Raw genomic sequence first — 22863 nt, 5'->3', positions numbered from 1 at the left:
AAAAGCCTAAAACAGTATTAAGGCTTCACTACCATTCTACCATGATAAAAACAGAATGCTATGTGACTCTCATATTATTTATTACAATGATTTGCTTTAGTCTGGTTACATTACTTGGATTAGCCTAGCTTAAGTGAAAACTGCAAACACTACCTAGAGTACATTTGCACAGAGGAAGATATGATTGGAACAGCTTTCTACACAACCAGGAAACCTTAACAAAGCTGTTACTGTCCACAACTGTTATGAAGTGACTGTTTAGTGCCTAGCATATGCTCACATCCAAGTCAAAAGCAGAACTGAGACCCAATTCCACTTCATCTTTTATATATTTTATCAGGTAGCGAGTCCTCATCTTCACAGTAACACTGAAATTGTTGCTGCAAGGCTATCAACACTAAAAAAAACCAAAACACAACCAAAGAAGTGATACACCCTCAGCTGTCATTATGGAGAAAAAAACCCCCAACAACATAAAGATTCAGTTATTTGTGAGTATAATAGTATTTCAGGCTTATCATAGAATAAAGGCATGGATGAAGTTTTCAGATATACAGCACAAAGAACAAATGTCTTAACTAAGGCTACCAAATCCCTTCAAACAGGCAGAGATATGAAGAATCAAGTCTCCATTCAAAATAAATTATAACATGGTATCTATGTTTCCAAAGAAAGAGATCTCTAATACTGGTATGAAATAGAATTATCCCCTCTTAGGGACTGATGAGTGACAACAACTGACAATCACCAACTAAATCCTATATAGTTAAGTAAGAGGAAAATGCATAGTTCTGGACACAACATGACTCATTTACCAAAGTCAAAGCCACAAAAAGTTGCGTAAAAAATTTGAGGTACACAACATTGCTGATGTAAGAAGTGTTTCTCATTAGAGATTCATAATCCTGTAATACACAAACGTTTGAAGTCAAGGGAAAATGGGGAGACAGTCTGTGATCCAGCAAGAACAGCAGGTGTTTATCTCAATTTTAAAACCAATTTTCCATTACTTTTTCTGTAAAAGATATCTCAAATAGGTGAGTATAACTTAACTTCCTCACTAGTGATGTCATGCAGCAATACCACAGATTATTATACCCTGCTTTGTGAAATGGAACATTTACTCAAAAAATTCAGAAGCCAATAAACAGCAACTAAACCAAATGTAAAACCTATGCAGTTTGGATCTTAGGAATAGGCCTCTAAAGATGGCAAGAAACAATCCAAAGAATCTCTCACCAGAGAAAATAAACTTTTAACTAGTCTGTTTCAAATAATTCTTAGAAAGAACCGAACTGAAAGATTTCACAAAACTTAAAATTGGCTTGGACTCAAAAGGCAGTAGGCATTAGTTCACAAGTTTCTTTGAGCTTTTCAATGTTTTTTGAAAAAAAAGCCTGTGCGAATTCCAACAGATCACTGCTGAACTGTGTGTGATCAGTGAGGGAATCTAGCTTCCTGAAAGATCTCTACTAATCATTGGGCTACCCTCACCTTCTTTTGAAATAAATTGGGGTTCTAGGCTAATGAACAAACTACAAGATCAATATCAAAGACTCAATTTAGTTCTGATATATACACTACTAACAAATCACAATAGGTACGGTGGCTGGCTGATCACTTACAGGACTAGCTTGATTAACTGAGAAAAGTTCAAGTTAGTCTTGAATTCAAGTCAAGGCACGGGAAGCTAAGTCTATGAAATCATTTAGTACAATCATGCTGTGAAGAGACCGGAAAGAGACCGGAAAGTTCATAAGATGATGCGTTGACACGTTTAGCCTGCAACTGTGCAGCTAATTCATGCATTACACTTTGGTTTCCATGCAGTATTTCAAAACAGCAATACCTGTAAAGAACTATTTCCAGAGACTTATATTTAACAACTTGCTACTTCTTAAAAAGAATGAAAAAACCCTCAGTAACACCTGCTTGTGTCACAAAATCTCTAGATAACAACACTAAAGTTATCAGTAAAGGAAAACTTCATTCTGACTACAGCACTATGTAAACTTTACTAATAATCTTTATCAGAGAAATCAGACTGCCCTCTTGTGGTCTATTTAGAAACTTATTAATTTACACTGAAATTCACCATGCATTATTAAATTCTAACACGTTTATTTTATCTTTCTACTATGGTGACCAAAACTAAACCAGATTACATTTAACTTTGCAACTCTCCTCCAAGACCAGCATTAGGAAGAGTAAGTAAACACAAAAAAATAATAAGAAACAAAGCTACAAACAATAAACACTACCAGTCCTTCACAATAACAGCAAAAAGTGTGTTAGAGGGTAACTGCCCTTCATAGCAACAGAAATAATTTGTTACTTATTATAAGACTATTTTGGCTGACTTAACAAACCAGTTTGAACACAGTTGAAGACAGATCAAAGAAATTTACTCACCAAAAGTACCATAGAATCCTCGAGGTCCACAAGTACCAACACCATATTTCTTCAGAGATGCCTGTGCCGCACTCTTTAACAGAAAAAAATTACAAGAAATATTTTTTCCTACACTAGATTTTTAAGTTTTCGATATACTTCACGCTGACAATTTCGTACCAATGTATATAGGCTAATCCTTGCATCATGCAATATGACCTGCTTTATAGGAAGTATAATAGTGTACTGAATTTTATAAATTAATTTCACATCAAAACTATTTTAGACAAGTGTTTAAGCATCATTCACTGTATTCTCAGGATGAAGGACATTAGATACGAATCTAGCTTGATAATCAGCTAGCATGTAGTAGGTACACCAGATTAAACTTCAGTAACAGACAAATTCAAATACCATAAAATTACAAGTTTTATAATCCTCCTTGCTGCTTTAGAAGCATACTTCCTTGACAAAAACTGTGCTTTCTTAAGTCATTCTTAATTTGAAGATAACATACAAAGTAAAACAGAAATAATCACAGAAATACAGTAACTGGAAGAACTCACCTTAACTTTTTCATTATCCAAAAGTCCAAGAAAGTTAAATGATGCAAAGTTTATACATTCCTTGCCATTAACAGTGATTATATGGGTGGGAGGACTGAAAAAAAAAGTCAGACCTATTGTTATGAATGAACAGTTCCTATTTTCATAAACAGTCAATCAGTGCTGGAATTTTGTTTTTCAGCAGTGAAAGGCACACAGCTTTTTCAAGATTCCCTCTTTCTACTTCCTCCTGTGCAACTGCCAATCAATATTTAAGTTCAGTGTTGAGTCACAAATATACTACCATATTCAGCAGAAGCTGTATTCCTGTATTTTAATAAATAAACCATAAATACTTTCGTGAGATATATAATGATTCCTTGTTGAAAACTTAATTCATACAAAGATGATTGCTGAAGACATAAATAAAGCTTCTTTAAAAGCAAAGTGATATCTATTTGAGAGGAGGAATACTACAAATAAAAAGGACACTCCATTGCTGCCAATGTTTTTGTCACAAAGCAAACCCACAATACCAATCTTGTACTGAACGGGGCTCCTGAAATACAGGTACTAGCTGTAAGCAGACAAAAGTATTGTGTTATCTGTTATCTTAAGTTTCCAATTCTGTTTAATTCATCAGTTTGAATAACTCATGTAAACAGGAAACATAGAAAGTGTGAAAACACTCAATATTAACAAATGAACAAGAACACAATATATATAAAGCAAAGGGCTGAGACATTTTATGCCCTAAAAAATTATGATTCATAAAAAGTTATTAAAAAAATGAAGATAAAAATAGCTATTACCCGTTTAAACACAAGCATCACATCTGTGTGCTGTATTCTAAAGCAATCCTGTTTTGGCAATTAGACACTTCAATACTACAAAATCAAAAGTTGCAATTAATCACTCGAGAGTGTTGAGAAGTCTCAAAGCTAAGCCAAATCCAAAACCTTCTGTCTGCCCATTTCTGTACGCATTGTCAAATATTACAGATGAGATCATATACTATTCCTCAAACATAATAGTTTCAAGAAGCTTTTCCCATGTGGAAACTAGCACTGAGCAATTTTCACTATCAAAATTAAACAGGGCCGCTCAAATATCAAATGCCTTTGCACAGCTGCTCCAATATTCCAATGGGCACCTTTGGTGTGCAAAGCAAATAAACTAAGTCTAAGCTATTCACTACAAATTAAGAACAACACCGAACTGCCTGAACTTCACTTAAAAAAAACCTCCATGATTTTGTTTTGCATCATTTAACTTTAAAAATTAAGCACGTTGCTTCAACCAAGTAATTGCAAAGCTTACAGCTTTGGAAAGCTTTCTGCTAACACAGTGCATGTGCCGTGCATCTTCATTACTGTAATTCCATTACATTAAATGGATACAAGGTGAACCAGACCCCACAAAGGAGCAGTCCTGCATTACAGCTGCACATTTTCTTCATAGCAGTAACATTATACAGATGCACAGAACGTTGTCTTGGAGAACTCGCTGCCATTAAAAATACACCTGGATGTGCTCCTCTGTCTTGCTCATCAATGAGCTGCACCAAACGCTGGAAGTTCTGTTACACGAAACAACTGCTTAGGTTCACAGATATTCACAAGAGTGGACTGGCACCTATCCATTTTGGCACTAACACAAGGCTCAGTATATTCCCAGCATACTACTGAACCCGGTATATTTACAACAATTTGCCTCCACAGCTCCACGTCTCAAAGCTAGAAAATACACTCATGTTCGTCAACAACTTGCCCCTAACAAAGCTGCAGCCCTCATGACATGGACACACTTCGCTATCAGAATTTTACCCAAACTTCTAAAGGAACACTCATGGTTAAGCACTAAACATTCATTCAAAAGCTTATTCCAGTGAATAATTATGTCCAAAACATGCATGCTAGCAGAATCATAAAACCTTCCTTTCAACATCAAAACCCACAAGTCTTTGCAAAAGGAAAACGGCGAAACACTTAATTTCTTTCACATTTCTCCCTCCCTCTAGTACAATAGAGTTCATTAAGTATCATGGTTAGGGACAAGATTGAGCTGGAACTGTACATAAAACTGTAAATAAAAATATAAATATAAATTTCAAGCCACATTCAAAGAACTTGCAAGCAAGTCCTTCAGGAATTTTGTCTTTTAAGGACTGAAAGCATTCCATCTGTATTGTGACGTCTCACTTACCTCTTAAGTGTTCTATATATTGAAAAACCAGTCACAGAATATGATACAGTTAATAAAAGCCAGATCATTAGTTCCTTTTTATTTTAAAGCAAAACAAGAATCAGCATGAAATTTTTTCAGACATACTGTTTTAGGAAATAGGTTTACATTTTCTGAACTACATCTTGTACAACTAAGCTATCATGCATAGATCAGTTCACAGAAAAGCTACCACAAGATCTAACAAATTTCTGGACTGTGACTGAGCCGTTACAGGTAACTTCTTCACCACTGACTCAAGATTGGTCACTTTCTTTGTTTGAACGATTCTGTGTGTTATTGGCTTTGCTCATCATTTGGCACTACTGGGATATGCAAAAAGGAGGACGTCTGCCTCCCCCACACAGAGGGTCAAAATTTTTACTGAAGTATTTAACACTTCCTAAGTGGTTATGAGCCTATCCAGACATTACTGCAAATACACAATGTTAAACCACCACATACTAAGATAATGAAGTTCTATGTAAATCACTGTTCACATAGACTTTAACACATGGAGATCACTGAAAGAAGACTATATCATTAGCATCAATAGGATCCCCTAAAAATACAAAGTAAAAAGAGGATAGAAATGCTCTTGAGCTGGAATTAGGATGCCCTTCCATTTCTGTATTAATTCTGAAACATGGGTTAAGTTTATAGCCCAAGTTACAACCTTGTAGCTGTTGAGCAACATGCAGGAAAGTAGTTAGTTGTCAGTTTAAATCTTACAAGACAAATGCCAAGTTTTCTCCATAGTCACTATTAAGTTCACCAGCCACCGCATATTAACATTCTGTCACAATACATTCCCTAACTGTAAGCATTGGCAAGTTCTGAATAATTAAATGTTTTCTGAACCAATCTAAAAGATATATTTGTTCAGATTTTTTTTAAACATCCAACACTTCCTTTAACTCCACAGTACTGCTTGTTTCAAAATTCTGAACAATAATAGGATTGTTCACATCACAGTTGATTAAATTAGGCATATCTTTCCTTAGGAAGACTTTTCTGTGGTGGCAGAACCATGAAAATGGAGCTCTCTGTGACAGGAAATAATTGTGCTCTGTCACTAAAATACTCTAAATTATTAGTGTCACTAGAAAGATATTAAGAATGCTTAGATTGTAAAAGTTACTAACATAAAGAAATCTGAAACTTGTGAAAGAAATTTCAAAGCAATTTCTGAAATACTGTGACTCTTGCAAAAGTCAGCACACATTTTAAAAGCATTGTAACACATAAGAAAGTAGTGCTGAGCCATAATTTCCTCAAAAAACAACTTTGCCACCAAGCATCTCCACTCCTGACTGTCCAAAGAGGAACAACTTTTCATGAAGTGCCAAGTGGCTGGTCATAGTATCAGTTTCTTCTGAAGCGATTTGTGATGATACAGTTTCCCCCCAACCTCTACACAGAAGGTGGTAACCATTTTTGGGGTCTACATATTCAGAGAAATGACAAAAATTGCTACTAAACAATAGAGACCCACAATGAAGGCAAAGTTACAGTGTCCTTCCTCACACTCCCAAAATTTAAAAAAAAAAAAAAAAAAAAATTACAACTTTTAAAGAAAGACTTTCTTACTAAGGTAGTCTTGATAATGTTGCAAAACCCAGACCATCTCTTCAGTGGCAAATTCAGTCCTGCTATCTAAAAATGCAATTCATTTATGAAAGGTTTTAAGGATATGGAAATGCTTAGTACAAAATACACTTAAAAATACAGACATAAGGTATTTCAGCTGAAATAAAAACAGAATTTGTTTTGGCTACATTTACCCTGAAACAATGTTGTAGTTGAGAGCTGGGTGATCTTTTGGTACAGGAGGTACAAGAGGCTCTGGCTGCCATTCTTCAATCAACTCTTCTTTTTCCTGAACAGGAGATAAGAAATACTGCTCAAAAAGGATTTCCCTTAGAACAGAATTTTTTTGCTAATAACCAGTTAGTAATACTTGTATAAGAAATTATGTATGCTAATAGGTATCACCTTTCTGAGACACTGAGAATTGATATTATCTTTGTAGGTTCAACTGAGGGTCTCTGAATTCTTCAAAGGAAAAGTGATGAAAAGAAAGATAGCCCAGCCCAGCACTAAAGATCTCATATGATGATCAGGGGAAGAGATAGTAACTTGGTGTCCCTGCCAAGTTTTAATCAATACTATTTCACTCAATCTACTAATTATGAAAATTGTCCCCTACAGTCTATGTAACTGAATACAAATTACATAATAATTGAATATAAATTGCCTCACTTTACATTCTCAAGTCTTCAACAGTGCTGTTTAAACAACGGTGGCATTAAAATACTTAGCAAAGTAACACACATGTGAGCAGGACACAACAGAGAAAAACTGACAAATGCTTGAGAAATGGTAACAACAACTACTAATCACTTATCTGCCACCTAACCATGGAGGAATACTGAACGTACATTCATTTTCAAAGTGCTTAAAACTATTTGGAAAACCTCAGCTAGATGATTTTCCAAAGGACATGCAGTGGACCACCATAACAGGTGCATTAGACTAGTTTCACACAAATTAGCAACCACTCAGGCAAATCACCAACATCATCCTTCATACCATGAAAGCAGAACTTTCCCAGAGGATTATTCACTAGCACAGCAAGACATACCTGATAATGTATTTGTTAATATGTTACCTTGGAATGGTATGAATACAACAGGTTTTTATTGTCTATTATTTCAAAAGGAGTAGAATATTTAAGGCTACTTATTTCAATACCAAAATATAAATTCGGCAATCATTTTTTGAAAACACCACAGAAATACATTTTTCCATTGTTGTTTTTTCCAAATACACTTTTCAAAGCCTTTGAAGTTAAAACCAAATTAAGATAAGAAAAAAATAAATTAACTACACGTAACAATACAACTAATCTCCTGCATTTTCATTGTTTTCCTTTTACCAAGCTAATTAATAACTTTGTTACTAGGTATTTCCAAAGTACTAATTAATATCCCAGGAGCTCCACAGAGGTCTATTGTTTCTAGGTATTTCCAAGGTATTAATTAATATCCCAGGAGCTCCACAGAGGCCTATTTCAAAAAAACAAAAGGAAATTTCAATAGTCCTGTATTTCATAAAATATACTTTTTATATAAGCATAGTCACTTGTGTTTCTAATACTTTGCAGAGGTTCTTTAAATACCTTTTAATTGAACTTTCTCATCTTAAATTTCCTACTGTTCAAGAAGGACAGGGAACTGCTGGAGAGAGTCCAGCGCAGGGCAACGAAGATGATTAAGGGAGTGGAGCATCTCCCTTATGAGGAAAGGCTGAGGGAGCTGGGGCTCTTTAGCTTGGAAAAGAGGAGACTGAGGGGTGACTTCATTAATGTTTATAAATATGTAAAGGGTGAGTGTCACAAGGATGGAGCCAGGCTCTTCTCGGTGACAACCAACAGTAAGACAAGGGGTAATGGGTTCAAGCGGAACACAGGAGGTTCCACTTAAATTTGAGAAGAAACTTCTTCTCAGTGAGGGTGACCGAACACCGAAACAGGCTGCCCAGGGAGGTTGTGGAGTCTTCTTCTCTGGAGATATTCAAAACTCACCTGGACACCTTCCTGTGTAACCTCACCTAGGTGTTTCTGCTCTGGCAGGGGGATTGGACTAGATGATCTTTTGAGGTCCCTTCCAATCCCTAACATTCTGTGATTCCGTGATTCTGTGAACCCACAGGACATATCTTTCAAAAGAGACAAAATGCCACTAATACATGCAACAGAGCTGAATTTATTCAGTATTTTGAAATGGCTACACTTATGCTAGAAAATTTGCTTACTTTCTTTAGCCACCACAGGACAGACCCCAGCTGGAGCCTTGCATGCAGTTGTGTATATATTGAAATGCTACATACATACTCCTACATATGCTACATTAAAGTAGGGGTTTTATTAATTTATCCTGTACTAGTGCCATCCGTAGAAGGTCTAATAGCAGATTTCAATGCTTCAATTAAAAAAATCCAAGCACATATCTGAGGACCAGAGAACAGAACAATAATAAATTAAGCTTGTGTAAATACTATTGACTGTGATTCATTACTGCATTCTATTATCAACCCTCATGTTTGACATGACTTAGCAAATATCTCAAGAACCCTACAGGAAAAGATTTCCAGATGATGCACTCTATAAAGATGAATATGCATCACAGTACCAAAATGGTGGAAAAGTAGCACCCAAATTCAGTTTAATCTCAGAGTGGAACCATAACTCTGTATGTTAAACTTCATGGATCCAAGACAGAGAGTAGCAATTCCATTCTTGTCTCAGAACAGGTACTAGTGTGCATCTCAATCCCATGTTTCTATTTGAAAACCAAAATCAAAGATGTAATTTAACACTATGTGTGCTGACCCACATCACTACAAGCCAGCAGCTGCTACAGTACAGTCCTCTCCCAGCCACATACATATTCCTCTTCCTTGTGTTGGGATAGGCAGTTACAAAACCAGGCAATAACCTTGTTCAGAAAAACGATCAAGATGAAAACTAACTCAACAAAAGCAGGATGGATATATAGCTAAACTAGATGCCACAACAAAGTAGTCCCAACCTAGACTGGCTGATGATACTGAGAAACCATATCCTGAGTTACCATTGCCCAGGAGTATCTTATACCTTCTCACAAGAGTTCAAAAAGACTTCTGAAAATCAGAAAGAAGGATTTACACTCATGCAACCTTCTCTGTTCCTACGATAGTTGGTGTCGAAATGCCCCACATCCCTGATGTATGGAGCAGCTCGCACCAACCATTTTGTGTTCATTTTAGTGCACAGAGTGGGTTTTTTTTTTCCTTTATTTTGGTTGTTCTTTTTTTCTTTTAATTAGAAAGCACAATAAATCAGGTGAGAAGTGGTGCAGCCTGTCAGTTATGGAAGGATAAATAAGGAAAGCATTAGATGACATCAAATGCCTAAAAGGGAAGGACTTGAGAAGAATGGTGTTTCTTCTGTTTAAAACCTGAATGCAAAGAACATTTGAACAGCTTTTATACAACATAGTTCAAAGGCAGAGCAGGGAACATAACATACCTTTTCTTCAAAGATGGCAGAATTAAATCTGTGCAAGTATGTACTTCACTTTTTCATTTACATCTAATTTTTTGAACTAAGGGTACAAAAATACCACCATGCAGCTTAGCAACCAATACACAAATTCAATTAAAACCTTTTTTCCGCAGTCTAGCAGAAAGAAAAATAGTATTTACAGAAGGACCCTGTTTAGCAACAATAAATGAAGATAGTACAATTGCAGTTGAGATCTGTGAACATAATGAGCAATTCCTAATTAGTACTTCTCTCTCCCATTCGTATTAAGTTGTAAGAAGTTTCCACTCTTTCCTTTGAAATGTTTGCAGCACACAAACCAACAGCATAGGTGCCAAGCCACAGATGTGATGTGGCAATATCCTGATGTTTTTCTTACCACAAAATAAAATCTCCAGGAGAAGACTAATTCTCATTTCAAACAATACCATTTTACTAATTCTAGCTCACATTCATTCTCCTCACCTGTTACATGGCATTTTGCATTTTCATGGACAGAGGAACATAAACAACAAACCATTGCATCTTCACATCTTATGTCTCCTGTTTCCACATGTAGCTAGCACAGGCAGTATTTTACCAAAAGCTTCTATCATATAAGTTCCCTCATTATGGTGGGGGATTGGAGATGTTGGTGATTAAAATGAGCACCAATCTCAACCTAAAACAGGCATCCACACTGCAGATGGGACAGTCTGTGCCCCTTCCTCCTTCCATTCACCAAATATCTCAGTACACTGGTCCATCCTGATGATGTTTCATGACCATCTTCCTCTGACCAAAAAGACAGACCAGAGGCAGGCTTTCGCACAGTGACCCCACATCCAGAACAGCACTTTCATCTTCGGCCTTCCAAATAGGCACCAAATTTCAAAACAATAGTATTCATTTTCAAACACAGAGAGAAACCAAATTCTAATTCACAATGTAACATCATGAATATGTAGTTGATTCACTTGTTTCTCCTCAGTTCAAGATATTGGAAATATCCACTTGATGAAAACAATTAACTCAAAACTTTCCACTTCCACTCTCTTGGGCTGTAATGTAAGTGAACTAATCTCTCAGCTTTTCCTCTTTCCTTTTTATAAATATTTTTAATTTATATGAACACAAATGTTAAATAAAATATACATGTCAATATAAAATTTATACATTTTAGCAACTAATATACAATAAACACAAAATAGATTATATAAAATGTTCATATGTATATTTTATAAATTATAATATACACATTTACACAGCTGTGCACATACATAAGCATTTAAAATATATTAAGCTAAATATACACACACACATATATATATAAATAAAATGGATTTAGGTGGTTATATTTTGCTGGTTCTGGTTTTTACTTTTTAAATGCCAGATACCTTGGGTAAGAGAAACACTTCAGTATAAACACATTCAACCCAAATTATTTAAATAAGTTGTATTGTTGACCCTGGCTTTTAAGAAAAGGTAGCAATTATGTTCAAGAAGATAGTTCTTGGCTAGCACTAGTGTTTTGAAACAGTGTCACACATGCATCTGTGTCAATACCCGAAGATTAATTATATTTTTTACTTGGTGGTTGTCAAGTAACAGGTTTATTTCACAGCAGTTATAGAATCATATATCAGCATGGCATAAACTGGCACAAATGATGGGCACGCTAGTTAGAAATTTCTCTCTTTCAAACTACACTAATACTTAAGAGAATCTTCACCTACATAGGGAGTCTTCACTCAAAGTGACTTAAAACCTTTATAAGAACAGACGACATCTCCTCTTCCCTGTAGAAGATCGATCACTCAAGGCTGTTCCTGCCAGAGAGTGCTCTTGTAGCCTACAGTAATTCACAGTCATGCATTAAACATTTGTCTCTGACAGGAACTTTTCAGCCTCCTGACTAATATTGCTCTAATAGAACTGCTCCCACGCTACTACCGCAGTGAAAATTCTAAAAACAAAGAAAATAACTATTACTCCCATCCATAAATGGTGAGGTGTCTCCTAGTAAGACTTTAGCAATTTTGAGAGAAAAGCTCAGTATCATTTACTGCAGAGCAGAAGACACATACATCTGGAGGGCACCTTGCTTTCACACAAATGGGTGTTGGCTGGAGAGAAAGACTGTGTCCAAATGATGCCATACGACCTCCCGTAGCCCACTCCAGTCTGCAGTGATACTTTGCCACTTTCCATAGATTTTATTTTGGGTGAAAAGCCCACATGAATCTATATGTCTAGCACCCTGTCTGGCCACAGACTTATTTGTACTTCCCAAAATCCCAAACCATCATGAACTTAGAGTCGCAGAGAAGTACTCCACCTTTTTAGTTAATGCTTTGGGAGATGTCATTATTTTTTGAATAGAACCAATAAGAATATATACAAACACTGTTAAAGGATGAAAGACAGTTGAAAGCTGATTCCTGCACTGGATTTTATAGCACTCTTGCTACACGTTTGACTAAACCCGGAAGCCACCTTCAGGGTGGATTTCTTCAGTGTTCTAGAAGTATGACTCATAAGTGCACTAGGTTGCACAACATCTCATCTACCTCTGGTTCCCCAGGACAGACTGGTCCTGATAGATCACATTAAGATGGCTGTACAGTAGTGGTATTCTTTAGCTCTGGTCTGGCAGCATCCCCAACAATAATTCACAGAGAAGCTCCAAGTATCATGACATGAGTGGCTGACAGAAAGGCAGCCTGAGCTGGCCTATCTCCAGTGCCTGTACCTGAGCAACCCAGTATTTCTTTCTGGTGTACCATAGCATGAATCAAACTGGAACAAATCAGAAGGCAAATCAGTAGTGTCCTCACTGAACAGCTGGCATGTTACTACATACAGCTTGACACGCACACAGAAGCCTGGCTGTGTGTGATCTCGTGTGGTATGAAACAGACTGTACTATATTCTTCACAGCAGCTCATACAGGTCTGTGTTTTAGATCTGTGACCAAAACAATGCAGATAACACACTAATATTGTAGTTCTTGCTGAGCAGTGTTTGGACAGTGTCAAGGCCTTCTGCTTCTCACTTTGGCCCCACAGTGAATAGATTGGAGGGTGCACAAGAAGCTGGGAGGGGACACAACCAGGCAGATGACCTGAACTAACCAAACAGATATTCCATATCATATAATGCCATGCTCAGCAATGGAAGGGAAAGTAGAGATGTAGGGAAGTTTGCCCTCTTTTGCTTGGGAACTGCCTGGGTATTGGTCTACCCATGGGAGGTGGTGAGTGAGTGCCTTCACATTGCTGTTTTTCTTTTCTGTCTTCTTCCACTTTTCCTTTGCTTATGAAACAATTTTATCTTCACTCTAAGTTTTCTTGCTTTTACTCTTCCTTTCCTCTTCTGTCCCACTGCGGGTGGGAGAGAAACCAAGCAAGCAGCTATGCGATGCTTAGCTGCCTACTGGGGTTAACTCACAACATAGAACAGTGTCAACTATCCGTGGATCTTCAGTGAAGACTGATGTGGTGGTTTGTTGGGGTTTTTTTGCCACAGCTATTCCCCTATAGAAGATAAATGAGCTCTTTTCGCGTGTCTTTAACTACATTGTAGAAAAAGAGATGGAATCACTCCACTTCCGATATATCAGTTTGCTTAAGTCCTCCAGCTATAGAAGACTTATTAACTGGTACACTACAGTGTTGTACTTATGCTTACTTTCAATAAGCTATCTGTACAAAAGACACTCCCTTCAAAATACAGTTCCTCCTATGGAAAACACTGCTTCCCTCTTCAGATGTCAATGGTAAAGCCAACTAGACTAACTTCAATCTCCTTCATCGTCAGCCAACCTGAACATACCATCGGACCGAAGATCATTCCCCCATACTATACTCTTAGCCACAAAGATACAGGTAACAAAAAGACAGAGGTGCTGATGTCTTTAACATCTCAAGTCAAATCCTTTACTGTAGTACAGCTCTTAGCACTCTGCAATTTTTTTTTCTTCTGTGCCTTGCAACTGTGAATCAATGTACCAGTATCTATACAATGCAATTCTTGATCACTCTGGATTTTTGCTAGTATTCACACTCCTTTTCACCCCTCAAGCTCAGTAAAGTTTGCATAAATCTCATCGGAAGTACCACAGCGACAATGTATTTGCATGCTTTTATTTTTCAAAAAGCCTGCTACTGCTGTCCTGACAGTAAACTTTACTACTGCCACCCTGTAAAAGTAGGACTGTTGTTAAGCATGAGCCATTTCCAAATGTTTTTCTCCCTTTTGACCCCCTTCTAAACTTTTGCTTCCACTGATCTGCAGCAGATCAGCTACACAGGCAATCTCCCAATTGCCCTATGCCCCCATTTAAGAAGATATAGAACAATCTTCTTCCCTCCATACCACTGTTCCAAATTTGTCTGAGCACTTTCTCCAACACCTCAACCTCAGCAAAATGGTCTGTCAGTGAATGAAGGAGGTGGCCTGCGGCTGGATGATAACACTCAAGATGCATATAGAAATAGTTGAGTGTAATCCTTACTCTGTAAGGAAGGGATAGGTTTCAGCTTTATCACGTCACCAGTCACACAAGAGTAGCGAAGAGCCTTTTCCCACCATCTACTGCAGGGAGAATAAAAATCTTTCACAAGAAAAAATGTTGTCCCCCAAAATACCAGAGATCCAAACCATCTGATGCAGGAAAACTCTACTAAATGAATTATCACAGTTTCCAAATGGACAATCAGTGGCTACTTTAAAGCTGCAGGATGTCTTCCTAGATGATCTGAACTTCAGTACTTCAAGAATCCCAGGATCAATGCAAACTCTTCCATGCACAAAACTGAACCAGTCTTTCTTGATTCTTGCTCAGTTCACTTTTTGCCTCCAGTATTAAATACCTCCCATAAATACATTCTAAAGTGTTCCCTAGAATGCTCCTCATTTAGTAGAATCATAGAATAGTTTGTGTCGGAAGGGATCTTCAAAGGTCATCTAGTCCAACCCCCCCGTAATGAGCAGGGACGTCTTCAACTAGATCAGGTTGTTCAGAGCCCTGTCCAGCCTGGCCTTGAAAGTCTCCAGGGATGGGGCATCTACCACCTCTCCGGGAAACCTGTTCCAGTGTTTTACTACCCTCATTGTAAAAAATTTCTTCCTCATGTCTAGCTGTCCCGAATCATCTCCATGTGCCTTAGCATAGCATCTAGGAGGATCTGTTCCATGATCTTGCCAGGCACAGAGGTGAGGCTGACAGGCTGGTAGTTCCCAGGGTCCTCCTTTCTACCCTTTTTAAAAATGGGTGTGAAGTTTCCCTCTTTCCAGTCACCAGGGACTTCATCTGACTGCCATGACTTTGCAAATATCATGGAAGGTGGCTTAGCAACTACATCAGCCAATTCCCTCAGGACTCTGGGATGCATCTCATCAGGTCCCATAGATTTACATATGTTCAGGTTCCTTAAGTGGTCACGAACGTGATCCTCACTTACAGTCAGAGGGACTTTACTCCTCCAGTTCCTATCTTGCAGTTCATTTTCCACTCAAGAAGTGTGTTAAGAGAGCTTGCCAGTAAAGACTGAGGGAAAGAAACTGTTGAATACCTCAGCCTTCTCCTCATGCCTTGTTACCAGTCTTGGTCATCGGGGCGGGCATGCTACCTTTGACTTCCTTTTCTGGTTGACATACCTCTAGAAGCTCTTCTTGTTATTCTTTGCATCTCTTGCCAAGTTCAGCTCCAGCTGTGCCTTGGCCTTCCTGACCCCATCTCTGCACAACCAGGTAGTGGCCCTATACTCTTCCCAGGATCCACATCCCTGCTTCTACCACCTGTGCATTTCCCTCTTGCCCTTTAGTTTGAACAGCAGGTCTCCACTCAGACACGCTGGCCTCTTGCCCTCCTTACCTGATTTCATATGCCTGGGGGTTGAGAGCTCTTGTGCTTAATGGAAAGCATCCTTAAAAATCTGCCAGCTCTGTTCTGCTCCCTTGTCCATGAGGGCAGTTTCCCAGGGGATCCTGCTGACTAATGCCTTGAAGAGCTGGAAGTTGGCTTTACTAAAATTCAGGGTTCTGACTTTACTTTCCTCTTCACCTGCCCCACATCCCTCAGGCAAACTCCATGAGCGTGTGCTCACTGCAACCCAGGCTGTCTCCAATCTTGATGTCACAGATTAGCTCACTTGCATTGGTGACCATCAGGTCCAGTATCACATCCCTCCTGGTAGGGCTGTCTATTACCTGGCTCAAGAAGTTATCCTCAATGCACTCCAGGAGTCTCCTGGATTGCCTACAGCTCATCGTGCTACTTTTCCAGCAGATGTCAGGGTGGTTGAAGCCCCCCAGCAGGACAAGAGCCTGCTAGCCTAATGCCTCCTGTAGCTAGAGATGCCTCCTGTAGATGGAAAGTACTTCCAAATGTACTTCCAAAGTAAGAGTAGTCCAAAAAGAGCATACTGGCTGCAGATTGGCTCACACCTACAGCTTTATGCCTGCAGACCCTATATCCTGTTCACTGATTTTGAAACACATTACATTGAGCTCACATCCTTAACATGTATCCTCAGCAAGAGTAAGATCAAAAGCATGCAAGCACGATATAGATGGGAATGACAAGGTGAAATAAACTACCCATAAATCTATTTCAGAAAATTCCCCAGTACCATGAAGAAATCCCAGTGGTTTATTCATTCATAAAGGTTACAATTCCTCTGAAGCTCTAGCAAACTAAGCTTGTTTGTCATATGGGACTTCAGATCATTCAGATCAACTCCTCACATACACAGGCTGGTTGTCACATTGCAATACATTGCTATAGTTCACCTTTGACTGAGAATAATGTGCACGTCCTTGTTTGCCTCACTATTTCACATTCAGAGAGTGCATCCACTCATCCTTCGAATATATCCAATGGCATCCTCTCACATTATGCAGCAAGCCAAATTACAGACCATATCTCAGACAGACTAGTCCAGAGACATCTTCAAAACAAACTCTACTCATTCCTGATAATCTCCAGTCCGAAATCATGGAGAAATTCCAGTCTCCATCAAGAATTATAGCATTCTTTTTTTGAGACAACTACATTGTTATTACTCACAGATACCACACGTACAGACTGATCATTTTCCTACTTTCTATACTCATTTTGTTTGTTGGGGTTTTTTTTAGCATAGCTTCCATTTTTAAAACAAAGCCATCCACTGAGCAGAGCTAATGTCAGCTTCTCATAGTTTAGCCATCATGGTCATATCAATTCTTTTATATTTCTTAGATTCTCAAACACAGTGCTATTTTAAAAGCACAAACTGAAGCATTTAAGCAATAAGTAGTTCCTTAGTCCAAAGTAAGCTTACCCTTTGAAATCCTAAAAAAAAATCAGCACAATTTATGATGCAGCAGAGTTCAACAACCAAATATATCAATAGCTATAAACTGTTTCTCTAAAGAAAAGTGTTTTTCCACCATACCTTAGGTGTTAGATCAGATCGCTCTTGAAGCTTATATGTCTTGGAGAAAAGAAGTCTGATTATCCACAGGATTAGAATTCCTTCCAAAATGAGATGATAAGCAGGAGCCTGAAAATAAAAGCACAAAAATAAGTCCACACAGTATTCTATTTGAATCAGTGTGACGCTATGCAACAGTTTCTTTTTTGCTAGTTTCACTCAGAAAAAAAGACAAAGCTGATCATCAGCTACTGTGTATTTCTAAATCAGTAAAAATTATAATTATATGAAAGTGGACTGCTTTGCAACTACTACTCGTAGCTGTTAACTTGAGTTTGAATAGATTTATTCTGTTGTTAATAAAGAAGGCACACTCTAAACTAATAAGCAGCTTCGGTTCCACACGTGCACACAAACTGAATATTCAGAGTAAAGGCAGATAAGCCATACGGGTTGCACCAGTACCTGTGAAAGCGGAAATCTTTCACAACAAGCAGAAGTCTCCCAAGAGCTTGAATGTCTGTGTCACCTGTACACATCAACTTCAGCCCTTCATTCTTACAATTTATAGTCCACCGGCAGTGACCAGCTACTATTATTTACAAAGAAACCTAATCCTGTCCTCAGAGCCCATTTCTGTTAGTTTCACAGGCACTTTGAGCAGGTAGAACCCAATACCGTCACCAGAATTAGTTTTGCCCATGTGTCATTTACTCTGTTGTATCTACACTGTGGAAGTCTACTACTTTTAAAAGACTCAAAGTGCAAACACACTAGTGCACTCCCTCTTCAACTCAGTGGAAGAGCTCCCACACATCCATGTATTTTGGTGGGATCTGAACTGCCAACAAAAGTAAGTGGAATGCACCACACATCCAGAAACTAAAAGAAGCTGCACACAGGTTTTTAAAACCAGTTAGGAGTCCTATGGCATATCTAAATGCAAATAACAAGTTTCTCATTTGCAGAGTACTTTTCGGTTCACCAAACATATTAAAAATACATACGCACACCATGATACCTAAAGAACACGTAATGCAGCAGCAGTAGAGGTCCACACGAACTACTTCCCCATGCTTTTCGGTGCTTACAATTATCCTGAATTCAGTGTACTAGACTGTGCTACCAGCCAGAGTAGCTAAGTGCTCCCATATTTGTACTGCAAACCCTAGTATAAATTCTCACAAAGTTACCAAGCTTTGCCAAAGGAAGCGGGGTAAACAGACTGTTGATACAAGAACACTGCTTATCATCAGGACATCCTTTTTAATACCATGAAACAAAGCCTGGATACAAACATGCCAAGCTGATCTCCTCCAGGAGACAAGTGCAAACATTTAAAAGTTGTTTCTTCCTTTTCAAATAAAACTTGTAAGTTTCAAACCCTGAACGCTGTGAATCTTATTAAGGTTTAATGCTCCGGTATAAACACTAAATGTAGCTTTATAAACTCAAATAGAAAAAAAGCTAAGTGCGTGCATCTGCTTTTTCAATATACAAACACCGTGCACATATACTCGTGGCTCCGCGAGTGCGGCGTTAGGCAGGCCGCACTGGCCCAGGCCGGCTCAGAGCCAGCGCACGGAAGGGACCGCACCGCCCTGCGAGGCACCGGCCTCCCCGCCACCGAGCGAGGCTGCCCGGCCACCAGCCCCGGGGCAGGCCCGGGCCCACCTTCCCGCTCCCTGCAGCCGAAATCAGCGGCCCGCGGGCAGGGGCGCCCCGACACCCGCCAGCCACGGGGCGTCCCGGACCCCGCCCGCCTCGACGCCGCTCGGCCCGGCGGCGGGACGCCTCCGGCACACCCACCCCCTCGCTCCCGGCGACGGCCGCGCCGGCGGTCGGGCAGCACCCCGGACCCGCGCCCCTCACCGCACCTCGTAGAAGGCCTGCACCATCTCCACCAGCACCCACTGCTGCCCCATGCCCACCGCCGCCATCGCCGCGCCTGCCCACTTCCGCCTCCGCGCCGCGCCCGGGCGTCGCCCCCGCCGCACGCCGGCGTCACGGGCCGAGGGGCCGGCCCACGGCCGCGAGAGAGAGCGCCCCCTCCGGCCCGGCGGAGCGGGGCAAGCGGCACGTTAACGGGCGGGGTGCGGCGGGCCGGGCCGCGGGTTAACGGCGGGCACCGCCGCGGAGGGCGCGGGAGGAGGCGCGGGCTTGCGGCCGCTTCTCGTAAATTCCGTAACGGTGGTTTATAATGAAACGCCTTCTGTGGCAGCGTGGCCGTCCCGCGGTCCTGCGTGGGTAACTCCACACTCGCTGCTCCCGTCCTCGCCCCAAACCGCTTCTTGCTCCGGCGGCCCGGTTCAGGGAGCAAGGCCGGACTGGGAAGAAGCCCTCTTCAGTGTTAAATAATGAAATTAGCTATAAACCGAGCTTCCGCAAGAAGACGAACTCGGGTGCATCAGTGCGTAGCTCCTCACGACATTTCAGACCCGGCGCTGTTTGTTGATGGTGCCAGCGTGATTTTGGCGTTGCTTTCTCCACACCTGCTGGCTTCTGCCGTCGCAGGTGGGCACTGGCTGAGGGGCAGGGCCTGCGCTCTGGTACCTCATCAGTACCCAGGGCGCTCGCTGCCTCTACACCTGCAGCTGGTGGCTTCGTTGCTGTAAGGGTCGGTTGTTCTGATACATAGCTAATGAATGGCAAAAGGAAAACCAAGAGTACGGTGGAAATAATGAGTGAAATAAAATAAGAGGAATTACGGCTTTGAGGGTCTTGCAAAAGTGAGCAGCCATAAAAGCTGAGCACTGTTAGGGAGGGATAAACCCCAGGGAGAAAAAGATAAATGGTGAAGACCGTGCGCAGTTGCACCTGAGTGTGAAGATGTGACTGAATCCCTGTGCACAGCTGTGTGGGACTTGAGCAATGGAGAGGAGGGGGAGCTGGAAAAAGCTGGCTTAGAAAGTGAGGTGGCACTTGATGCAAAGGGAACAAAGGACATTGTTGCTACAGGAGATGTTTGGGAAATGCTTTACTGGAGCTAAACAGCTGTGGAGGGTTTCTGATGGTCTTCTGGGAGAGTACTGTGGAACTCCCTTGGGGCTTCACTCGCTAGTCTTCACCATGGTTAGAGAAGAGGAACCTGGGGCAGCAGTTGATTAAACAGATGAGAGTGAAAGCCTTGGGTGCTGTGGCTAGCTACAAACAAACATTACGTTATAGTTTTATAGTAGTGGATGGTTAAAATCAGTGAACTTCACTTTCATGCTGACTGAAATGCGTAATAGTTAATCTTCTCCCTGAGTTTCAGAACTTAATGATACACTTGTCAAATTCCAGGCTCTACACACTAAAGAGAGAAAATGTGGTTTGAGGCTATTTGAAAAGTCAAGCCAGAGACGATAAATGTCCCTTTTGTTTTTTAGCTGCATGAAGATCATTCTGTTCACTGTTAAGTACTTCTGTGCCCATTGCATTGTGATGGAGAGGAGTCTTGGGCTCTTGGGACATGGCTGCCACTGCTAGCCTCAAATAATGTGTCTGGTATGCATTCCAGTCCCAAACTGTCCCCAGAAGAGTGGGTCACATTAGTTATCTTGGTGGGCTGAAGAGTAAGTTACACTCCTGCTCTCAACATTAGATTCTGACTTTCAATGTCTGACATATAGGTGTACTGATTTTGTGAAACACTGGATGAATTGTTTCCAGCTTGAAATGCAGTGAAGTTAATAATGTACTAACTTGTAATTCTTCTGGCGGTGAATTCAGAGTTCCTGGTCTGGATTAGCATAGGGCTGGGTCTGTCATAGTAATGAGTCTGTCCCTATTGTTCAGCAATTTCATTGTTTCAACACAACTGCTGTTAATTGCTTAAGGCTGCTATACTTCTGACAGCAAAAAAGGAGGAGGTGAAGGGAGAAATCCTTTGCAATGGCAGTTTATGGCTGAAAAGAAAGCAGAGAGTCTATCTCTGAACTTAAATTCCTGAAAAAAAGCTATTGAGATAGTGCCCTATGGAAATTCCTGCTCTGTAAGTGTCACATTTTTGTCATCCCCCTATATCCTCCAGTTGTGCAGTATTCCTAAACTGTTCTTGTTCTGGACCTTCCTCACTAACCCACTCATTTCCCACACTCTGCTTTGAATTCCCAGCTCAGTTCCCTTGGGTCAGTGCTGGCATGCCAGTTATCTGCAGTTGTTCTCTCATCACTCCAGAAACAGAAAAACAGGACTTGGTGTGGCCATCAGGACTTTTTTTTTTCTTTTCCTAAATATCACCAAGATAACGAGTACCAGTTGTCTTTGGTCCTCTTTGCTCTATTAGCTTTTCCTCTGGCTTCTTCGTTCTTACTCTGTCAAGTCTGAGACATAGTAGCAGCTAGAAGTGGAAGTGAGGGAATGATGTCCACCCTCTTTCTGCACTCTTGGGTCTCACCGCCAGCTCCTTTCGACCTGGTACTTTATCAACTAGGGAGGCAGGAAAATGGTAGTAGGAAGTGACACATAACTGTGGTTGCTGCCATCCTACTGGTATTGCTGCACTGGAGAGAAACACATGGAGGGCATGGTGGGAAGAGAAATGTGGGAACTGGTGGGAACAGGTCATGAGAGTCATTTACTTCCCCCCGCCTTCTCCAACCACACACACAAAGGGGAATGATGGCTAAGGAGATTAGGGGCACAAGGGAGTGTTTGCAACCATTCTCGGATGTTCTGGGTGGTGAAAGGTTAGCTTATAATATTGTGTTTTTAGTGTGCCTAGTTATAACTTGTTGGCTCTATGGCTACCCTCAAAAAATTATCAAAAAAATAAAGCAAGCATTGGGAAAGCAATCCTGTACTGACAAGGAGAATAGCAGGATAATACTAGTTAGTCTTTATTAATTTTTGTTGTCTTGATACCTAATGCTCAACAAAGATGATGCTGGCAGCAAGCACAGAAAATGTCCAAAGTCAGTTGGAAGCTTAGTATTAAGCTGAAAAATCGTGTCCCAGCTCCTAGTGGGAAGCAGAAAGATGTTGCAAGAGTCCTGTGCAAGTGCCAAGAAGAACTTGAACATCAAGTTCTGTAATTTACCTGATATGCAAAGGAGTAATTATTCACAAGGCAAGCGGAGTGCAGGATAAAGTTAGTGTTATCTCAAGCCATGCACCACTGCAACTTGGAAATGTGCTTAATCCTAGTTCTATAGTGAACTAGCTCTGCATTAACTTCACCAGCAGAAACCTGACTTAGATCTGCCTGGGAAACATCTGGAGATGGCAACCTTTG

General features: G+C 40.3%; 1 protein-coding gene across 1 annotated transcript in view; it reads right to left on the bottom strand.

Moving 5' to 3' along the window:
* The window catches only part of SPTLC1 (serine palmitoyltransferase long chain base subunit 1), a 39957-nt gene extending 20354 nt beyond the window's left edge, over positions 1-19603 (bottom strand). Inside the window, exons 1-5 of the mRNA XM_065657108.1 lie at positions 19523-19603; positions 17667-17774; positions 6944-7038; positions 2958-3051; positions 2413-2485 (exon numbers count right to left, since the gene is read on the bottom strand). Coding sequence (XP_065513180.1) covers positions 2413-2485; positions 2958-3051; positions 6944-7038; positions 17667-17774; positions 19523-19585 — 433 coding nt within the window. The 5' untranslated portion in view covers positions 19586-19603. The remainder of the gene's footprint in view (positions 1-2412; positions 2486-2957; positions 3052-6943; positions 7039-17666; positions 17775-19522) is intronic.
* Positions 19604-22863: the final 3260 nt, after the last annotated feature.

Source organism: Caloenas nicobarica, chromosome Z, assembly GCF_036013445.1.
Source record: "Caloenas nicobarica isolate bCalNic1 chromosome Z, bCalNic1.hap1, whole genome shotgun sequence".
NCBI lineage: Eukaryota > Metazoa > Chordata > Aves > Columbiformes > Columbidae > Caloenas > Caloenas nicobarica.
Note: the sequence above shows the minus strand (reverse complement) of the source record. Positions and strands in the feature narration are given on the sequence as shown.